General features: G+C 38.1%; 1 protein-coding gene across 1 annotated transcript in view; it reads left to right on the top strand.

Annotated features, from left to right (window-relative positions):
- The first annotated feature begins 269 nt into the window (after window positions 1–269).
- Window positions 270–17,912, top strand: part of DPY19L1 (dpy-19 like C-mannosyltransferase 1) — a 44,881-nt gene continuing 27,238 nt past the window's right edge. Inside the window, exons 1-8 of the mRNA XM_038128042.1 lie at window positions 270–561; window positions 1,473–1,541; window positions 6,624–6,648; window positions 7,170–7,257; window positions 7,879–8,016; window positions 12,907–13,027; window positions 14,565–14,658; window positions 16,800–16,857. Coding sequence (XP_037983970.1) covers window positions 270–561; window positions 1,473–1,541; window positions 6,624–6,648; window positions 7,170–7,257; window positions 7,879–8,016; window positions 12,907–13,027; window positions 14,565–14,658; window positions 16,800–16,857 — 885 coding nt within the window. The remainder of the gene's footprint in view (window positions 562–1,472; window positions 1,542–6,623; window positions 6,649–7,169; window positions 7,258–7,878; window positions 8,017–12,906; window positions 13,028–14,564; window positions 14,659–16,799; window positions 16,858–17,912) is intronic.

Genomic DNA, 17,912 nt, shown 5'->3' with positions numbered 1-17,912 from the left:
AGCGGGGGCCGCGGGAGCCGCTCCCCGCCCCGCCGGCAGCGCCGCCCCCGCCCCCACGTGTCCAGCCGGGCGGAGCGGGCGGCGGCGGCGGAGCGAGGACCGGCCGCCCCCTCGCCCCGTTACTACGAGCCCGCCGGCTGCGGCTCCGCCCCGTGGCCTCCGGGCCCTGCCAGGGGGTGGGGGAAGCTCCTCGCTGAGCACCGCCCCCCTCGGCTCGGCTCCCCTCCCCTCCGGCGCGGCGCCCCGGCCCCGGCGGGGACTATGCGGAGATGGTCGTCCCGAGCCGAGGCAGGAACAAAGAGTCGCCACCGCTTAAGCCCGGGCAGCAGCAGCAGCAGCAGTCGCCGGGCGCCAGCCCCAGCCGCGGCCGCCGGCCGCACTCGCCCGGCAGGCAGGGCTCCGGCGGGGCCCGCGCCATGCGGAAGGGAGGCGGCGGCCGGCGGGGAGCCAGGGGCGACCCCCGGGGACCCTACCGGGAGGGGCCCGCGGCGGACGGGGAGCGGGACGTGCTGGGCCGCGGCCCCCTGAGTCTCCTGCGCCTCTGCGGAGACCGGCTCCGAGGTGAGGTTCCTGCCCCGAACCCTGCCCCCTCTCCGCTCCCTCTGCCCCCGCGGGGATGGGAGCCGGCCCTTCCGCCCGGGGGAAGTGCGGTGGGGCTGAGCGCCGCTTCCCGTCCCTCTTTACGGCAAGTGGCGGTACCCTTGCCCCGTGGCACGGGGTGGCTTTTGCCGGGGAAGGGAGCGCCGGGACGCCTTTCCCCGGGAAGCAGCGATCGGGGTCCGGCGGGCGGGAAGGTCTCTGCCGCGGGAGGGAAGGAGGAAGGGAGGCGGCGGGCGGTGTCTGGCGCTGCCCGGGGCAGCGGCGGCCAGGTCGCGCTCCCGCTCTGCCCGGGCCCGTGCTCCAGCCTGTCACAGCGCGGGGACGGTAAAGAGAGAGAAAAGCTGACAAAACCCACGCAGGGATCGGCGAGAAACGGGGCCGAGGGAAGGGGAAAGGGCTTTTTACCACTTCGGCATCCTTTGAGGGAGAAGTGGGGAAACGTGCTGTTTGTGTAAGTAACTCTTGTTGAAACAGTCTGTCTGGTGCTGTTGACTATCGCAGCTTGCAGTGCTGGCATGACCAGCTTATTTCTGCTGGAAAGCGTGGTGGGTTCAGTATTCTTTAGAAGTCTGACTTTATGCTTGAGCAAATTTGCCGGTAACATAGCTGTGTAGAAATTCCCTTTTGACAAATTATTTCGTAAAAGTTATTTCAGAAATTAAAAACCTGATGATTTATATAGTCACCTTAGTAGTCTATCTGTGATGTTTAAACCTGTTACGTGTAGTCATGAACTTGCTGTATGAAGTCTCTTTCAGCATTTTTGAGGTCTAGTCAAGATTTTTACATAAAACTAATGTTGCAGAGCTCAGATGTCCTTTTATAGACGCTGTGCTTAAGTGATGCTTAAGGTACTTGTGTTCTTTTGGCAGTATTTGTTGTCGACAGAAAGGCCTTCATCACAAAAGCTGATAGCAACATCTGGCTCACGTTCCTTCTGGGTAAGTAGAAGGAATACATCGAGGGGGGGCAATACAGGTCTTTTTAGCTTTCTTTCTCTGTAATTGTAAATTGTGCCAAAATATGCTTGGAAATATATTTTTTTGGAAAAAACAACTTCGATAAAGAAAAAACCACAGCTGATGTTGAAAAGGAACAGGAAATAACCTCCTACCTGGTAACTTTTGGAAAGCTGTTACTGTAGCAGTTGATGTGGTATCACAATATTTATAGGAAAAAAAATCCAGATATTTATGTATTTCTTCTATCTAGTCATTAATTTGTAGGAAGAAAAAAAAAAAGGCAGCAACTCTTAGTAAGTAATGTAATCGCAACAGCTTGTTTGGTGGAAGAACATACAGTTGTACAGGGATGTAAATTCGGATGTTATTATCTTTGGTAATATTTTTGAGTAAATAATGTAATTATTAATGACCAAAGTCTTGAAAAAAAAACCACCTAAAATATTTGCAAAGCGATGCATTCCTAAAGTTAACAAATGTTAGGTAGTAGCATATTTGTCAGCTGCACCATTAGATATACCCTAAAAGGTATTTTAATAAAGACTTTCAGGGTATTCCAAAGATGCTGGTACTGTTAATCACATCACCAGTAGTCCTGGCTGCCAGAGGGAGTTTCTTCAGTTTGATGAATTACATTGCAAAGTAGTAGCAGGGAAACAGCCCTTAGCTTACAAACTAATTAATGAATAAAGTGTTCCTGAATTGCTTTGCTTGCATCTGTTTATTCAGCATTTCCTAGACTCATAGTTTCTTAAATGACACAGAAATGCTTAAATGATGGTCAGAATTAAAAAATGCTTTCCTCTGATTGAAATTTGAGAGCAAATTAGGGAGAGAGCTTTATAATTTTTGGAATTTGAATTTGTCCATGAAAGCCAGTTAATCTATTAAATGTTTCAGAGAGCTTTTTTTCAGTTGGAGTAAAATCTTAATAGCAAAGTATGTACTAGCATATAGTATTTGCAGTAGCAAAGAATGTACATATAGTAAATATGAAATAGTGAGCTTTGATTAAGTTTAGTGGAATTTGAATTTTTGTTGTTGCTTTGTTTTAGATCTAAGGCCCATATTTTAAAAACAGAAGCTTCTACAGCTGGAGCTAGTTTAATTATAGAGTGAGAATTTTTTTCTCTTACAAATTATCTCCCAATTTATGTGCAGCAGTATAGTTGTCAGACTTTAAAGGATGTTCTTATACAACACTTCACCCTCTTATGCTGTTTGGTTTTTTTTCATAATGAGCATTGACTTGAGGCCTTATTCCTGAAGACATCCTTATTATATTGCACAGAATCTCAGAATGTAACAGCTTGACTAAGCTGCAGAAGTCGTCAATGCTTGCAGGTTCCTCATTGTTTCCAGTTCTGATGTTTTCCTTCTTGGTCATTTTGTGGATATTTGCAAAATATGAATCAGTTTATTGTACTCTTCACATCCTATTGAATTATAGTGTCTCAGCATTTGTTGTTCTCTTGGTAAATAAAGCTAAAGAATGGCTGTATTCTTCAGTATTTAATTTCCAGAATTAGAATCCTTTTTATATGCCATTCATATTGCTTTTCTTAGAATAACACACAGGCAAAAATAGGAAATCTATCAGATTTTACATAATAGCCCTAGTCTGCAAAAGTCTTATCATATGCTTTTGTTTAAGGGCTTCTTAGGCTGGGTGAGAAAATGGCATCTCCAAGTTCAAGCACATGGTAGCTGTGTAAGTGTCTATAACAGTAGGACTGTAGTGTTCCCTTCCTGTCCCCTCCTTCATTCCCTCTCCAGTAAGGACATCAATGAGATCAAAGGGTGGTAATTTGACTGAGCTGAGCTGCATGTTTTCCATCAGAAACTGGCTTAATGCAGTCTGTTGAAAAATGCTGATTTGGACTTAGTGTGGAAGTCTGTGAATTAAGCCCATTGTCTCCTGAAGTATGAGTAATTAACATTAATTGCTGTGTGATTATGAAAGGTCTTCACTTTGTACTTATAATAGAATGACACTGTGAAAATGTATATGAAATTCTCCAAAATAACTGTGAATGTATTTACATTTACTGCCTTGACTTTCAATAAAACATTTACTAAAGGGAAGAATCAGATTTGAAGACATTGTTTCTTCTATGAAATAAGTGGTATGTCTGGATGTGAAATGTAATTTCCATAATAATAGATAATTTATTTACATCAATAAAATACTGCATATTTGCTGTATTTGGGACTATGTGAATTTGAGTTAATCAGCAATATGGTAACTAAGATGAATTGGACTTTACTGTATATTCTTACCTAATGTGATCTGTCTTGTTTTATTTTTTTATAGCTGGTGTATGTGTATATGCAAATGTATTTCAGTATCTAATCTTACTACGAATCTTGTGAATGTTGCTGAGAAATGAAATAATGCCTTGTGCACATGTGTAACTATGAGTCAATAAGCAATAACTAAGAAAGGTATGGGCTGCTCTGTTTCTTTCCATACAATTGCTGCAGAACATGTTTTTTTTGTATGGAATGTGGTTTGCTGCATTGCTGATAGAGCTAATGTGCTTACCTGGAAATCCGTGTCATATCAATGCCTGCTCTTCTGAAAGACATTTGCAGCTTTCTATGAGAACTAATGTAAATGTCCTTAGTATAAAAATAACCCCTGCAGCTGCTGAACCTCTCCTAAAACATTAACTTCTGCTTGTACCAAGCAATTTTAGTGGTTTATTTTTTTTTTAGAAAGTAGACAAAAGGTTGAAGTTTTAAGTGAAAGATTGAGGTCTTCATTTTCTAACTGGAGCCCAGTTGTCTGGATCTGGTCTTGCCTTTGAAAAAATTACTTCAAGTGATAGAAGTGGAGCTATGAAACTCTGAGGGAAGTTTCAGTGTAGTATAGTACCACCTCACCTGCTGTGTGAAGTGTTTAACATGAGGTCAATGTTGTTAAATTGTACCAGCAGCTATTTTAGAATTTTTTTAGGGTGGTTTTTTTTTGGGGTTTTTTTTTTTTTGGTGTGTGTGTGTTTTTCTTGTTTTGTGGTGGTAGTTTTTTTGTCTTATCCAGCTTCACTTTGGATCTCTTCACTTACAGAACTTAAATTTTAAAATTAGGTCATATTGCAACACACTACAGTTAGGAACCTTGTTGTGACTATGATAACAAGTGCAGGCAGTAGCAGCAGCACTTCCAGGCTCTGTGTTGGAATATGTGAAATATATATTGGGTACATATACTAGGCCACGAAGTATGCATTAAGTCCACTCCCATTCCACATAAATTTAGTGGGTTTGCAAAGGTTTTTTCTTTCTCTTATCCCTGCTGCTTTTCAGAAACAGACCACCCTAGTCTTGTAACATGCAGCCTGAACAAGTGTACATTCCCTAATGCTCAGGCTATATTCTGCATCAGCACGCAGGCATTGCTTTGTGTTATACCAGTGTTCAAGCAACTTGACTCCTTCCATGTCTTGAGAGAGGCAACAGCAGTGTCTGGGTGCCAGAAGGAGGGAAGGTGTGTGCTAGTCAGCACCCTGGAGAGGGACACAGTGCTCAGCACCTTTCTGGCCACAGCTGGGTCTAAGCAGGGAGGGTGGTTGTCCTCTCCACTTTCTCTCTGCTCCATAAAGCCTATGTGAATAAGAGGGCTCTTCATTACCAATAAAGATTTTCATGGATTAAAGACAACTAGTCTGCCAGATCTTTCTATGGCAGAAAACCTAGAAGGCAACTGAGACACCTTCAGTCTAGGAGGAGCACTGTGGTCCCTCTAAATGCCTTCCCATTATCCCTCACTCAGTCAGGCTTTGCTTCCGTGGTAGGCTACAATTGTTGTCAGCACTGCCCAAGTGAAATGGAGTGGTTCCTGCACTCTCTGGGTCTTGTCATGCTCAAGAGGTCAGAGACCTAGACTGTTAACTCACTGCTTTATCAGCATTTGTCTCTTCCCTTTGTCCCTCAGACTACCTCCCTTGTTCTGTATCTACATGGCAGCAGTGCAGATAGTCTTCAAATGGACAAATGGAACCTAATTGTGTGCAGAGTCTGTAATTTTTTAGCAATTACAGTCTCAATTAGATTTGTGTTGGTTGTCATGGTCCATTTGGATTTCTCATATTTACAGCACAGTGTGTTCTGTAAATTAAAATTCATTTTATGAGTCCATTAGGAAAGAAAACAAACATGATGAACAAGGGCCAGTCCACTTTGTACAGGCTAGTCTAACATAGGAATTCACTGTCATCATTTAAGGCATGAGGTTTTGAACTTACAAGTTCTCTAGTTCATAGCTCAACTTGAAACTTCTAATTTGTGCACCTCTCAGCAAAATAATTACCTAGATGATGGTGGGGGTGTTCATCCTTCCTTTTTCATCATGATGCTGTATCACCTAGGAAGCATGAAAGCCTCAGGAGTCCAGCTGCTGTTGGATCTGCTTCAGAAACTTTTTTGCTAAGCTTGTTTTCACCTTAAAGCTTGAAAGTTTGGTCTGTAGCATTTCCATGAGTTAGCAGATTCTGAAGAAGCTGCCAGACAATCAATACACCAGGAGGTGCAGGAGATGGCTGCAGGAGACAGCAGGCTGCAGGTGATAATGGCTGCAGAGTGACCTTAAGCCCTTTCAGGCCACCAGGTTTGGCCTGTTGGTTGCCCTTGCTTTGACCTAGCAGTGCTGCTCACAGCGTGCTCCAAGCCTTAGCATGAGTTAGTGAAAATCTGAGCAGGAGTTGAATGAGCAGTCACAGTGGGTGTCATAAAAATCATAAAAATATTTATGCTTATTAAAAAAATTGGTTTTAATTTAGTTTTGTTGTCAATAACTGAAATGTGTGCATTAGATGCTGGTGGGTCAGCTTGAGTGATAAAGATGTAGGTGAAAACATTGCCTAGTGCTGAATGCCACAGAAGATTTTCCAAGACCTGGCTGTGGAAGTGTAATTCAGATGTTCCTATTCTTCTGTTTGCTGGGGTCTTGATACCTTCTGTGCATCTCTGAAGTAGTGCTGCAATTACTGCAGTGAACACGATTTCATGTTCAGTTATTTAAATATTTGAGTAACTTTGCACCTTATGTTTCCTTTTCAGCTGTTTTCGCAGGAGTCCTACATTGGTAAGGTTAAATTTGTTGCTTCAGAGTAATATGGTATTTTAAAATAATAAAAATATAAATTTTAGTTATTTTTAGAGAAGATGTTGGGATAATTTATATTTAGAACTTTCCTCTCAAGACTAAATTATCTTTGAACTGAATAATTCTGTTCCTGTGAAGATGACGTGAAAGGTTTCTTAAGCCTGTTCAGAGAAGAGTGAAGCCTGCTTTTCAGGTGAAAAATTGCTGCTTAATCCTTAAGTGTTTGCACTTAAATTAAAATACACTACAGTTTTATGTATAATACATAGTGTGTTATAGTATTGTTACTAATGCCATAATAGAATTTAATAAATACTCTTTGCTCATATTCAATTTAAAATTATCTGAATAGATGAGGATATTGGTATAATACATGAATAAATTACAATAGCAGTTTGTAAGTAAACTTTGGGTATTCATTGAATGGTCTTTGCTATCTATGACTTAGTACATATTCTAAACCTCTTTATTCCATTTTAATTGTTATTATTTTTTGGCAGGTGTCACATAACAACTCTTTTTGAAAATGACCGTCATTTTTCTCACCTGTCAACTCTAGAAAGAGAAATGGCTTTTCGCACGGAAATGGTTAGATTATGTTTCGGTGTTTGGAAAACTTCTGTCTGTAATCTAATCACGGGCTTTCCAAAATGTCTTAATACATTCTGCATAAGTATGCATACTGATCTCTTACAACTACTGTGCATTACACTTTGACGTGCAAAGTATTTGTGTGACTTGCAGCTGATCCCTATGAATGTATCACTTCACAGTTCACTTAAAATATAATCTAAAAGTATGGTTCTGGAGGACCCAAAATACAAAACTGCTAGTACCTTGTACCTTGCTTTCACTTATAGTATTCTTATGCAGCCTTTTTTGTCTAAATAATTTTTCAATTAATATATGTCGACATATGCATACAAACACACACACCTTTTGTCTGCTTTTATTTTGAGAATTGTGAAACACTATTTAATGCGTAGTTACCAGCCCAAATGAGAGATTGCCAAGTATGCTATGAAACAAAGTGGAAGGAAACCCACATCACTTGTTTTGGTGGCAGTAATAGAAGAAATTTGAAAAACTGGATAGTCGTCTTCAATAAGCCTGTCCTGTTTGTTATGTTACAAAATTTGTTTAAAGATGAAGCTTGTATGTAGTGGTTCCTGAAGCAGAAGTGTGAATAATTAATCTGTTCTTCTGTAGGGTCTTTATTATTCCTACTTCAAGATCATTATTGAGGCACCATCATTTTGGAGTGGAGTATGCGCCATTATGAATGACAAACTAACTGAATATCCTTTAGTGATTAACACCTTACAAAGGTTCAATCTTTACCCAGAGGTGAGCTATGTTTTAAATATAATACCTTCTGCTAATCTTTGGTTGTTTTAGCTTTGACTACAAATTTGTAAAAGTTAGTCTGGAAAATGTGTTTGTAAAGTTACAGTGACTTATGAAGTGTTGCTTAAATACTGTGTTTCAGTTCCAGATTTCAAATGAGAAAGTTACTTCATACATTGTGATCAATTTCCAAACTTCAAGTATTTTCAATCAGCTATGAAAGCTTTCTGCATCTTAGTATTTTGTGCCCAAAAGTTGCAGACCAATTTTATACTTGCCTTTTTTTGTTCTTTTCCCTGAAAGCAAGTAGGTTGCTGATGTTATGTACTTCAGGAAATAAGATGTATGAAGCATCAGTAGTATGTGACAATAATGACTGAAATGATGCAGGTTGCAACAGATTATTTTGTTTTCCATTTTTTGTAGGACACACAAAATTGACAGAACCAAGCACATCACAGTACACAGTGGCTGTGAAATTCATGAGTGGTAATAGTTTACTTAGATGTTGCAGAGGAAATTCCTCTGTGGAGGACTGACTGCTGTTGATTTGTGCGTACTTAATGTTAGACTTGTTACCTGGTTAGGTCACATTCCTACTCTGCTTTTTTGTCAGTAAAAAGAACATGTGTTTAAAGTACAGAAAAGTTGAGCTTTCTGTCTCTTAGGGTTTTTCCAGTGTGTCTCAAACATTTTGCAAAGGGAATATTCCTTTGATTAATGTACATTTCTGTAATTTCATGTGTCAGCAGGAGTTTATTTTTATGAGAACCAGCTAATAATGGCTGTGATTGTTGGGTCCTAGCTTTTATACTCATTCTTCTGCTCTGATGGAGCAGAGCTGCTGTCAGGAACTGTATGTGTAAGAGTTATTGGTGTGCATGTATTTGTACAAGTTGCACATAGTGGTTTCATTTGCTTCTTAAGTCCTTGCTCTGGAAGAACTAAATGCTATGTCGATGAGCACTTTTTGTTGCCCTCTCATTTATTAAAGGTTTGCTTGGAATTTTTTTTTAAATCCAGGTTCATTGCAGCTCAGTTTTAAAAGTGCCCTATTGTGATCATTATTTGAATACTAAAGAGTTATTTCCTTTAGCTGAAAAAGCTTTATTGACTTCAGCTATAGTCTGACTTTCAAAAATCAAGGATTACTGGTCAAATGAACTTGTTCTTAAGGACTCATCAGTATCATCCTTAAAGATGACTAAATAAACTGGATGATGAAATCAAATATAGTGGCTGACATTCTATAAGAATGCTGGGTTGATTACAGTGCAAAGTGTGTAGGTTTTCTGTTCATTCAGATTTCTAGGATTATACTGGCTCATAGAAACTGGTGATAAGGTATGAATTCATTCATCTTTTCTGTGCCTGTGTGGGCATGCAAAGCAGACAAATAGTCTCCTCTAGTCCTTTCAGTCATTTACTGCTTAATGTGTAGACTTCCTGTACATAGTGCTTTGGGGGGTTTTAAAGTGTATTTCTTGAGTACTCCTGTTTCCACTTAACTGTTATTTATAAAACTGTCAGTAGGTGCAACTTGACATTTGAAATACGTTGTTCAAATTTACAGAATTTTCTTATGATTATAATGGCGCTGGGTGGTGAGAAGATGCTTGTGGATTTATTTGTTGGCAGTAAAATTTTTCTTTCAGATGCTCAGTATCCAGTCCTGCTTCCTGAAAGTGTTTCATTTCCTGTTTGATATTTTGGGATCTTTCCAGCTCTTTCAGCCTATTAGTAGCACTAAGGCTGAATTCTAATAAAATGTTTGTTTGTTTAATGGATATTAAAATTAAATTCATCAAAACCAATCTGGAAATCCCATTGATAAATAGGATGTTAAATGAATTAAGAAAAGTAAAATAGTTCACTTACGTGTACAGCCATTACTAGCCTTAAAAACTTAAAAAAAAAAAAAAAAGGAAAAAAAGTAAAATGAGTGTGTAGCAATCAATAAATCATTTATGTAAATTATACATATAAGCAGTAAAAAAAAACTGTCAAAAGCTACAAGGTTGTCCTTGTAGCTGTACAATGTTAAAATCCAAACAGAGGTGATTTTCTCCATAGTCAGATTGTTCTAGTAATTGTAGTGTTTTCATTTCTGTTGAAAAATGGCAGAGAGATAATGTGTTAGTTTCTGTGGTGGAGAGATAATGTGTTAAGTTTGCTTCTGGATGTTCATTGTTATGGAACAGTTGATATTTCTGTGTGTGGTGGTGATAATGAAGATGTGAGTTGAAATGAGGAGTGTGTTACAAAGATCCATGTAGTTGCCTTTAAAGTGCACACTCAAAGGCAATTAGTGAAAGGGCTTGACTTTTCTACATGTTCTTTTGCAGCAAAGGACTGGCCTTGTCCACAGAGCGCTCCTGGGTCTGAAAGCTAGGCTTTTGTTTGCCAGGTTCTGCATTTACTGCCTTATCTGATACAGAACAGTAGAAATTCCAGAAACATCACTGTGCTCCAACTGACCTAGCAATTTTGTGCTGCTTACTGATTTGTTTCCATTTCTATGCCCTTGTTAACTGTTTCATGTAAAGTAGCTTTTGGCAAAAATAGGTTTTTTGCTTGAAGTACCTAGCCTGATACCTTTTTAAGGAGCATTCACGTGTAAAATCTGCACCAGACGCAGGCACTTGTGACATAAACAGATGAAATGGTTAAGTTGATAAATTAGTAATTGGATATTTTTTTGTGCAACATTGGTTTGGCAAGAATGTTTTATATGCTTGGCTAATGTCAGCTTCAGGGCTGGTGATGCAAATATGTCATACAGATGTCCTTAACAAAGTACATTCAGGTGATAAGAAGAAAGACACTGATTTGGTTCTCCAGGCCTATTGATGTCTGTCTCTATATGGGGCAGTGTCTGGTTCATGTAAGCACATGTGCACTGCCAGAAGCAGCAGGGCACAGATGTTTAGAAAGCTTCCAGGAATTCAGGATACTGTACTTTGTAAGGCACAATGTTGAGGCATGGAGTCTTGGTCTAGGAAGATGTAGTTATATTTTAAATATACAGGATTTACATTGTGAGGTTGTGAAGGCCACATATGAAGTGAGCCATGATGATTGGAGTCTTGATATTAAAAATTAATGAATTTTAGAATCCCAGAACGGTTGAGGTTGGAAGGGTTGTCTGAAGATCGTCTAGTCTCAACACTGCTCAAACCAGGTAGAGCAGGTTGCTCAGGTCATCTCCAGTTTCAATCTGAATATGTTCCACCTCTCTGCAGATTGTTCCAGTGTTTGACCACTCCCAAATTAAAAAAGTTTTTTCCTATGTATAAGTGGAATTTCCTGTATTTGAATTTATGCTCATTGTCTCATCTCTTGTCAACCAAAAAGAGTCTGTCTTGGTCATCTTTATTCTATGTCCTTCTTGTCTTGGGCAGCCCAGAACTGAGCTCAGCACAGCAAATAGAGTCTTAGCAAGCTGAGTAGACGGGAAGAGTTGCCTTTCTTGTCCTGGTGACATACAACTGATGATATATTTGTCTTTTTTGCTTCAAGGGCTTGCTGCTGGCTCACGTATAAATTGTCCACCGGGACTCACAGGCCCTTTTCTGCAAAACTGCTTTCTAGGTGGTCAGCTTCCAACTGTACTGGTGCACGGTGGTGTTCATTCCCAGTGCAGGACTTTGCATTTCCCTGTTGGGAAGATTCCTGTTGGCCCATTTGTCCTGCCTTTTGATGTCCCTCTGAATGGCAGCACAAGGATCAGTCACTCCTTCCAGTGTTTATCCTGCAGATTTGCTGAGGATGTTCCCTTGTGCCATCATCTAATCTTAAGATGTAGAACAGATTGAGCACCAGATTAAAAAAATATCCACAGTTGTCTCCTTGTCTATCAAGACAGTCATCTTAGAAGGTTATAAAGCTGGACAGGTGTGATTGCACCTTTTTAAATCCATGCTGACTGCTTCAAATCACTTTTTTGTCCTTTGTATATTTGGAAGTGGTTTCCAGGAGGATTTACTCCATCACATTCTCACACGCATTGTGTGTTTTTCCTTCTTGCCCTTCTTGGAGACAGAAGTGACATAAAGAGTTTTATTAATTGTATGGGGAACGAGAAGAGAGAATCATCTTTCTTATATATGTTCTCTGTGACACAGGGCAGAGGCAGCTAATACTGCAGTGGTGAAACATATTGTCAGTCTGGGAACCCCTGGGTTATAACTTTCAAAGCAGCTCAACTGGAATGGCCACATTACTCATTTATGAACTCTATAAAGTCAGTTATATCCTGGCAGAATAGCTAGGTAATGTTATTAACTAATGACTTTGCTGTGAGATGAGTTCTCATTTTTGCTGTGTGTAAAGTACTGATGTTTTCTGTCTCAGGTGTTGGGATTTAGTTGAGTTGTTGTTATAAGAACATTACAGCATTTGCATGGAAAATGGAAATGCTCTCTTACATTGCATCTGGAAGCCATTTGAACGCATGCTTAAAATTAACCTATCAAAGTTAAACAGACTAAAAATCTTTAAATTTTGGTCCACTAATATTCTTGTGAGATAGAAAAAAATTAATTGACTTGAATAGGTTCAATTTGGTCCACTGTCCTCTGTCAACAACATCTGTGATTTTAATGTCTAATAAACAAAAATACTCAAATGAAGAGCCTTCCAAACAATGCACTACATAGGGTTTTTTTTTCTGAATATTGCAGCTTGATGCATGAAATTATTTCTGTTATAAAGTATCTAAGTATCAATAGGCCTAATTTTAGTCTGGTAATGAAGTCTGTTAGATGCCTCTAGGAAATGGTGGTCGAAAGTGCTGAGATAAATCCTGAGTTTGAAAATGAGCCTGGAAGAGGGCCAGCTGTCATGAGAGGTTACTCTGGGCAGAAACTTCTAATCCTGTTTTCCCCCTAGGTGGTCCTTGCCAGCTGGTACCGCACATATACCACCATTATGGATTTCCTTGGTGTACCAACAAAGACATGTTGGACTGTAAACAGAGGAAAAGGGCTTAGTCCTGTTGAAAGCTGTGAAGGTAAATTCTGATTTATCATGGTTTCTCCTTGGATGCATGCACTTGTGGCTTTACATATTTCAGAAATAATAAATATTCTTGTATTACTAAGTGTGAAGAATGTGGGTTTTGCTTATTAGATAACTCCTCTGGCCTAGACTGAATTACTATCCTGGAGTTCAAAACTTCACAGTTATGGTCTGAGCCTTCATAATGTTGGTTTGTCACAAAGAATGTGATGTCCTAAATGTAACTGGAACCCTACTGTACGTGTATTAATTTTTGTAACTTCTGAAGGATCCCAAATACATTCCAACTTCCTTAATTTCAAAATTTCCTCCTTCAATTTTGGAGATTTTTTAGAGAAATCTTACCTAGTGATGCTGCTGAGAAGAATCCTCTTCCTTACATGAGCAGCTATTCAGCATAAGAATTTCAACCTTAAACCTTGATTTGACACTGTGCTCCAAAGGACACCGCCACTTTTTTTTTCCCATGTTTGAAATAGTGGCTTGTCAAGTAGGTATTAAACAATAAAAGTACCTTACCGAGGAGTGCTTTCGAGGTGTTCTACAGTCAGTTCAAGCTGAATAATAGATGATAGTTTGTGAAGTTGTTTCATTTTATCATTTAGAATGCCTTTGTATGATGACAGGGTAGTACTTTTCCTTTGCACAAAGGCTGTAAGAACTTCAGAGCTTGAATGGTTCACTTTCTCTAATTTTGTAAGAAGCAATAAATGGTGTACAACCTTTCATTCCTGTTTTTCATGAAAACAAAACCAACAGAAGCACCAGCTATTGAGACCACTGTGTTTTGTGAGCGTATCATCATCTTACTTTAGAAAACTGTCTTGCTGTGTTTTCAGCAGTGGGGAATAATCAGTTCTGTATATGAAACTGAAGTTTTGCTGCCATTCACTTTAATGAATAAGGTTTTTTATGCTGTATTGCTGAAATGATTAGAGCCAGGAGGGTTTAAAGAAATAGTGGGAAAGGGAATAATAGCAGAAGAGCAAGCGCAGAAGTGTCTGTTAATGAATAAATTGAAAGACTTGCATTACTGGAAAATATCTTGGCTTATAATGAAACAAAGAAAGCAAAGAGCATTGTGTGTGATATGTTTAAAGATGGATTTACTCCTGCAAGAGATGGGAAGTGTGAGTCTAGGATTGACAAACCTATTCTAAAAAGCTCTATGAAATAAAAATATAGTCTAGAGAATATTCTTAGCAGTATTTCTACCTTCTAAACCTCACAGGTTTTTCTCTGCAGTTAGTGCATCCCTCTTGGCTTATTCTGTCACTGACTGCCCCAAGGTTGTAGCTACCCCTACTCTTCCTGGTTTTTATTCAAAGCTGTGGTCTCCTGATTAATAGTCTTAATGACATCTACTTTTTTTTTCTAATTGTCTCTTTCTGTAGATACACTGAGATGCTATACTGATAGTTTATATGTAATATAGATATATTAAGATAGTGTACTGATTGTATGGTGTTTTTTAAGCAATATGGCTTTTCTTCTATATTTGACAACATATATTAACTGTTTTTTCTTAGGGTTGGGAGACCCTGCTTCCTTTTATGTTGCTGTGATTTTTCTGTTGAATGGATTCATGATGTCACTGTTCTTCATATATGGTACATACCTCAGGTAAGGCAGTTGAGACTGGGCTATTTAGTTGGTATTAACTATCAGTTTTTAGACAAAATTTGAAAAAGTGAATGTAAAAATATTTTTATGGGATATTGATGATTTGTTCATACAGCAGTAGTGCTTTTTTTTTACATACACATTGTCACTAAAAACTTACTGGAATAGAGAAGCTTTTTGCTTAACATAATGATTATTTTAAGCTGGAAAAAAAATTGTCGAAAACTTTTTGAGACTGTATCTCATTGATACCACTGGTCTGTGGATTAAACGAGATGCTTGTATGTGTTTTAAACAGCTTCTGACATATTTCTGCTCTTAAAATTATCACTGTGACTCATTTTTACAACAAGTTGAATGATGGTGTACTTTTAACCAAGACTGGCGTTTTCCTAGTGCTTTCCTTCAAGTTGATCTTCATGTATTTCCATTTTAATGTAACTGAGAAGGCAAAATATTTTTTGACCTAATGCATTCTTTTGGACAAATTGTATGCACTTCCCTTTTTCTATAAATTTGTGCTTTCAGTATCTGTCCTTACATTTCAGGGGCTGTAATACACTTTCATACAAAAATGGATTCCACATTCAGCAGAAAAGCAGAAGTGGAAATATGTTTTCTGTTTACACCTGTTTTCATGTGTTGGTTTTGCCAAAAAGTGAAAGGCAGCTATATTTTCCTCAGAGATGTGATTGGTTTCCCCTCCCGTGGGTTTTACTTCTTTCTCTCTCTCGAGCATGTGCTGATTGTTAAAATAAGGAATAGCTCAGGGCAGACACTGTCAGTAAAAAGAGGAAGTTGCCTAATGCATGTTTTGAGGAAGTAGGTAAACTTTGAATATTTGTGTTGTTTGTAATATTTCTCTTAAGGGAGTTATACAGAAATTCACATTTTATATATGAATGTCATTGAAAAATCAGTGAGCTCTTTATTTCTCACTACTTTCTTTAGAAAGCATAGACCTTGAGTTTTTTTTCTGGTTTGGGATGTTTTTTGGCAAATTTTTGTTTTGTTTCTAGGGCTAACATTTTTAATGTTAATCATGTTCTTATTGTCATTTTGCATTTTAGTATTGAAGCTTTTCAAATTTACGTGATGTAAAGTTGAGTTTTACGTGCAAGAATGCACAGTTCCTGGAGATTGGTTTAGCACTTGGTATCTTTAATTCTCAGATTTTGTACCCAGAACCTAATGATTATATTTGACTTGTATATTAATGAAGGGTTTTTTTTGGTTGGTTTTTTTTTTGTGTGTGGTTGATTTTTTTTTTTTTTGCTGTTGTTTGGTTTGGGTTTTTTTTTTTTTTCAAGAATCTTAACAGTTGGCTGCTGCTTTTCTTTAGTAGCAAAAATGGTATCATCTGTCATTCAGAGTAGTAGCGAACATGTGTACACAAAAATGTTCTTTGCTTTATATCACATAACTTGAGCAATTACAAATCTGTTCAAACAAATAGGAGCCTTTTCTATTGCTCTTTTGAAATGGGAAAATCAAAGTAATATCTTTGGGTTTCCTTTTGCTATTTATTCAATAGGTGAATTTGATTGGTATGGAAATGTAAAAAATACAATTAAGTCAAGGGCTTAAAAAGCTTCCTCATGTTAACATTGCAGTATTTCACATAAAAATTAAATTGTATCTTGCATTGACCCATATAATGAATTAATTTCAATATGTTTTTTGAATGTGCGTGATTTGATTACTGTAAATTAATCTTTAGATCCAGACAAAAATTTCCTGTTGGGTGATTGAACATGCAGGTTCTGAAATTTACTGCTCATGGTATTAGGGAAGAAGTACTGCATTTACATTGCCTGGTTTTTAAAAGCACCGGACGTAATGATCTGAACCAAAATTTGTGAGCAGTGGAATAACTGTTTTCCAAGTTATTAACATTAAAATTGGTGTTCTGTGAAAAAGAGTTGATGTATGAAGGACTGGTTTGCTCTGAAATAAACACTGTCTGACTAACTAGTATTTTAATATTGTATGTACTCTACTGATTGCCTTCCCTTGATGTTTGAAAGCTTTCCTCCCTTCTCCCCCAATAAACTTAGCTGTACACAAGTGCAGCTTCACATTTTTTAAGCAACATTGACCATGATAAGATTCTGTTGTACCTATTTTACTTCTTTTCACAGTGGGAGTCGTCTAGGAGGCCTTGTGACCGTGTTGTGCTTCTTTTTCAATCATGGAGAGGTAGGTTTCTTTCTCTCTCCCACCACTCCTTTTTTTTTTTTTTTTTTTTAAGTTATTATTGAAGTTTAAGCTAATTCTCATTTCATTAAATGTAGTGATGTTGCTTACTGATTTAAGATTGAATTTAAATAACTTAAATTCAATTAAAATAAATTAATAAGACAATTGAAACAAAATAGACTATGACGGAAAAATACATAGTGCAGTCCAATGTCCCTTTAGTGCTTAAAATAAAAAATCAGAAAAGAAATATATTGTAAATTGGTCCTGGGATTGAAGCTTAGTAGCACAACGACTTCAAGTTTCAAAACATCAGAATACTCTGTTTTTGTGCCCATACCACTCATAACTGGGCTACATTTACCATATGAGTAAGCTTCAGAAGCTTTTTTGAATTTCTGTATATTTTACTGGGAATTCATCAATACAAAGAAAAGTGCAAAGAAACCTCTGTATTACTTACATACTATACCCAGGCTACACAGAAATTAGAAATAGTGTATGTATGTAAAGGATTCCAGTACTAAATTTAAGTAAGCTGCATCGCAGGAAAGAAGAAATAAAGGAACTGTCACTTACAGCATCTCTTGGTTTTCCCAGTTAATGCTGTTCACGTCATTGTTTCATATTTTGGAGGAAAAATCATAGCTTTCATTCTTACTCCCTTGGGCTGTTTGTTGGGGTTTTTTTTCCCTTAGTGCTCATTTTATGAATGGAAATTTGTAAAAAACTTCTAAATAGAAACTAACTACCTTATAAATTGGTTTAGGGTTGAATTTATGTTTTGTTTTGTTACTTTACTGAGCTGAACTTGGTAGAGAACACTGAGTTGTAAGAACATGTATTGTACATAACAGAATTTGAGATGCTTCCATTCACAGTAAGCTTTGACAGTTCTCTTATAAAACAAAAATCTGTGTGATAAAATGGCTATTTTATTTTCAAATTTCATTTGAAATTTGAAAATAAATTCATTTCATTTGAAATGTCTTTTCTTAAAATATCCCCCATGTTTGCCTGGGGGATGTTTAAAGAATTTAGGCATTTAAGAATTT

Source organism: Motacilla alba, chromosome 2, assembly GCF_015832195.1.
Source record: "Motacilla alba alba isolate MOTALB_02 chromosome 2, Motacilla_alba_V1.0_pri, whole genome shotgun sequence".
NCBI classification, from domain to species: Eukaryota; Metazoa; Chordata; class Aves; order Passeriformes; family Motacillidae; genus Motacilla; species Motacilla alba.
Note: the sequence above shows the minus strand (reverse complement) of the source record. Positions and strands in the feature narration are given on the sequence as shown.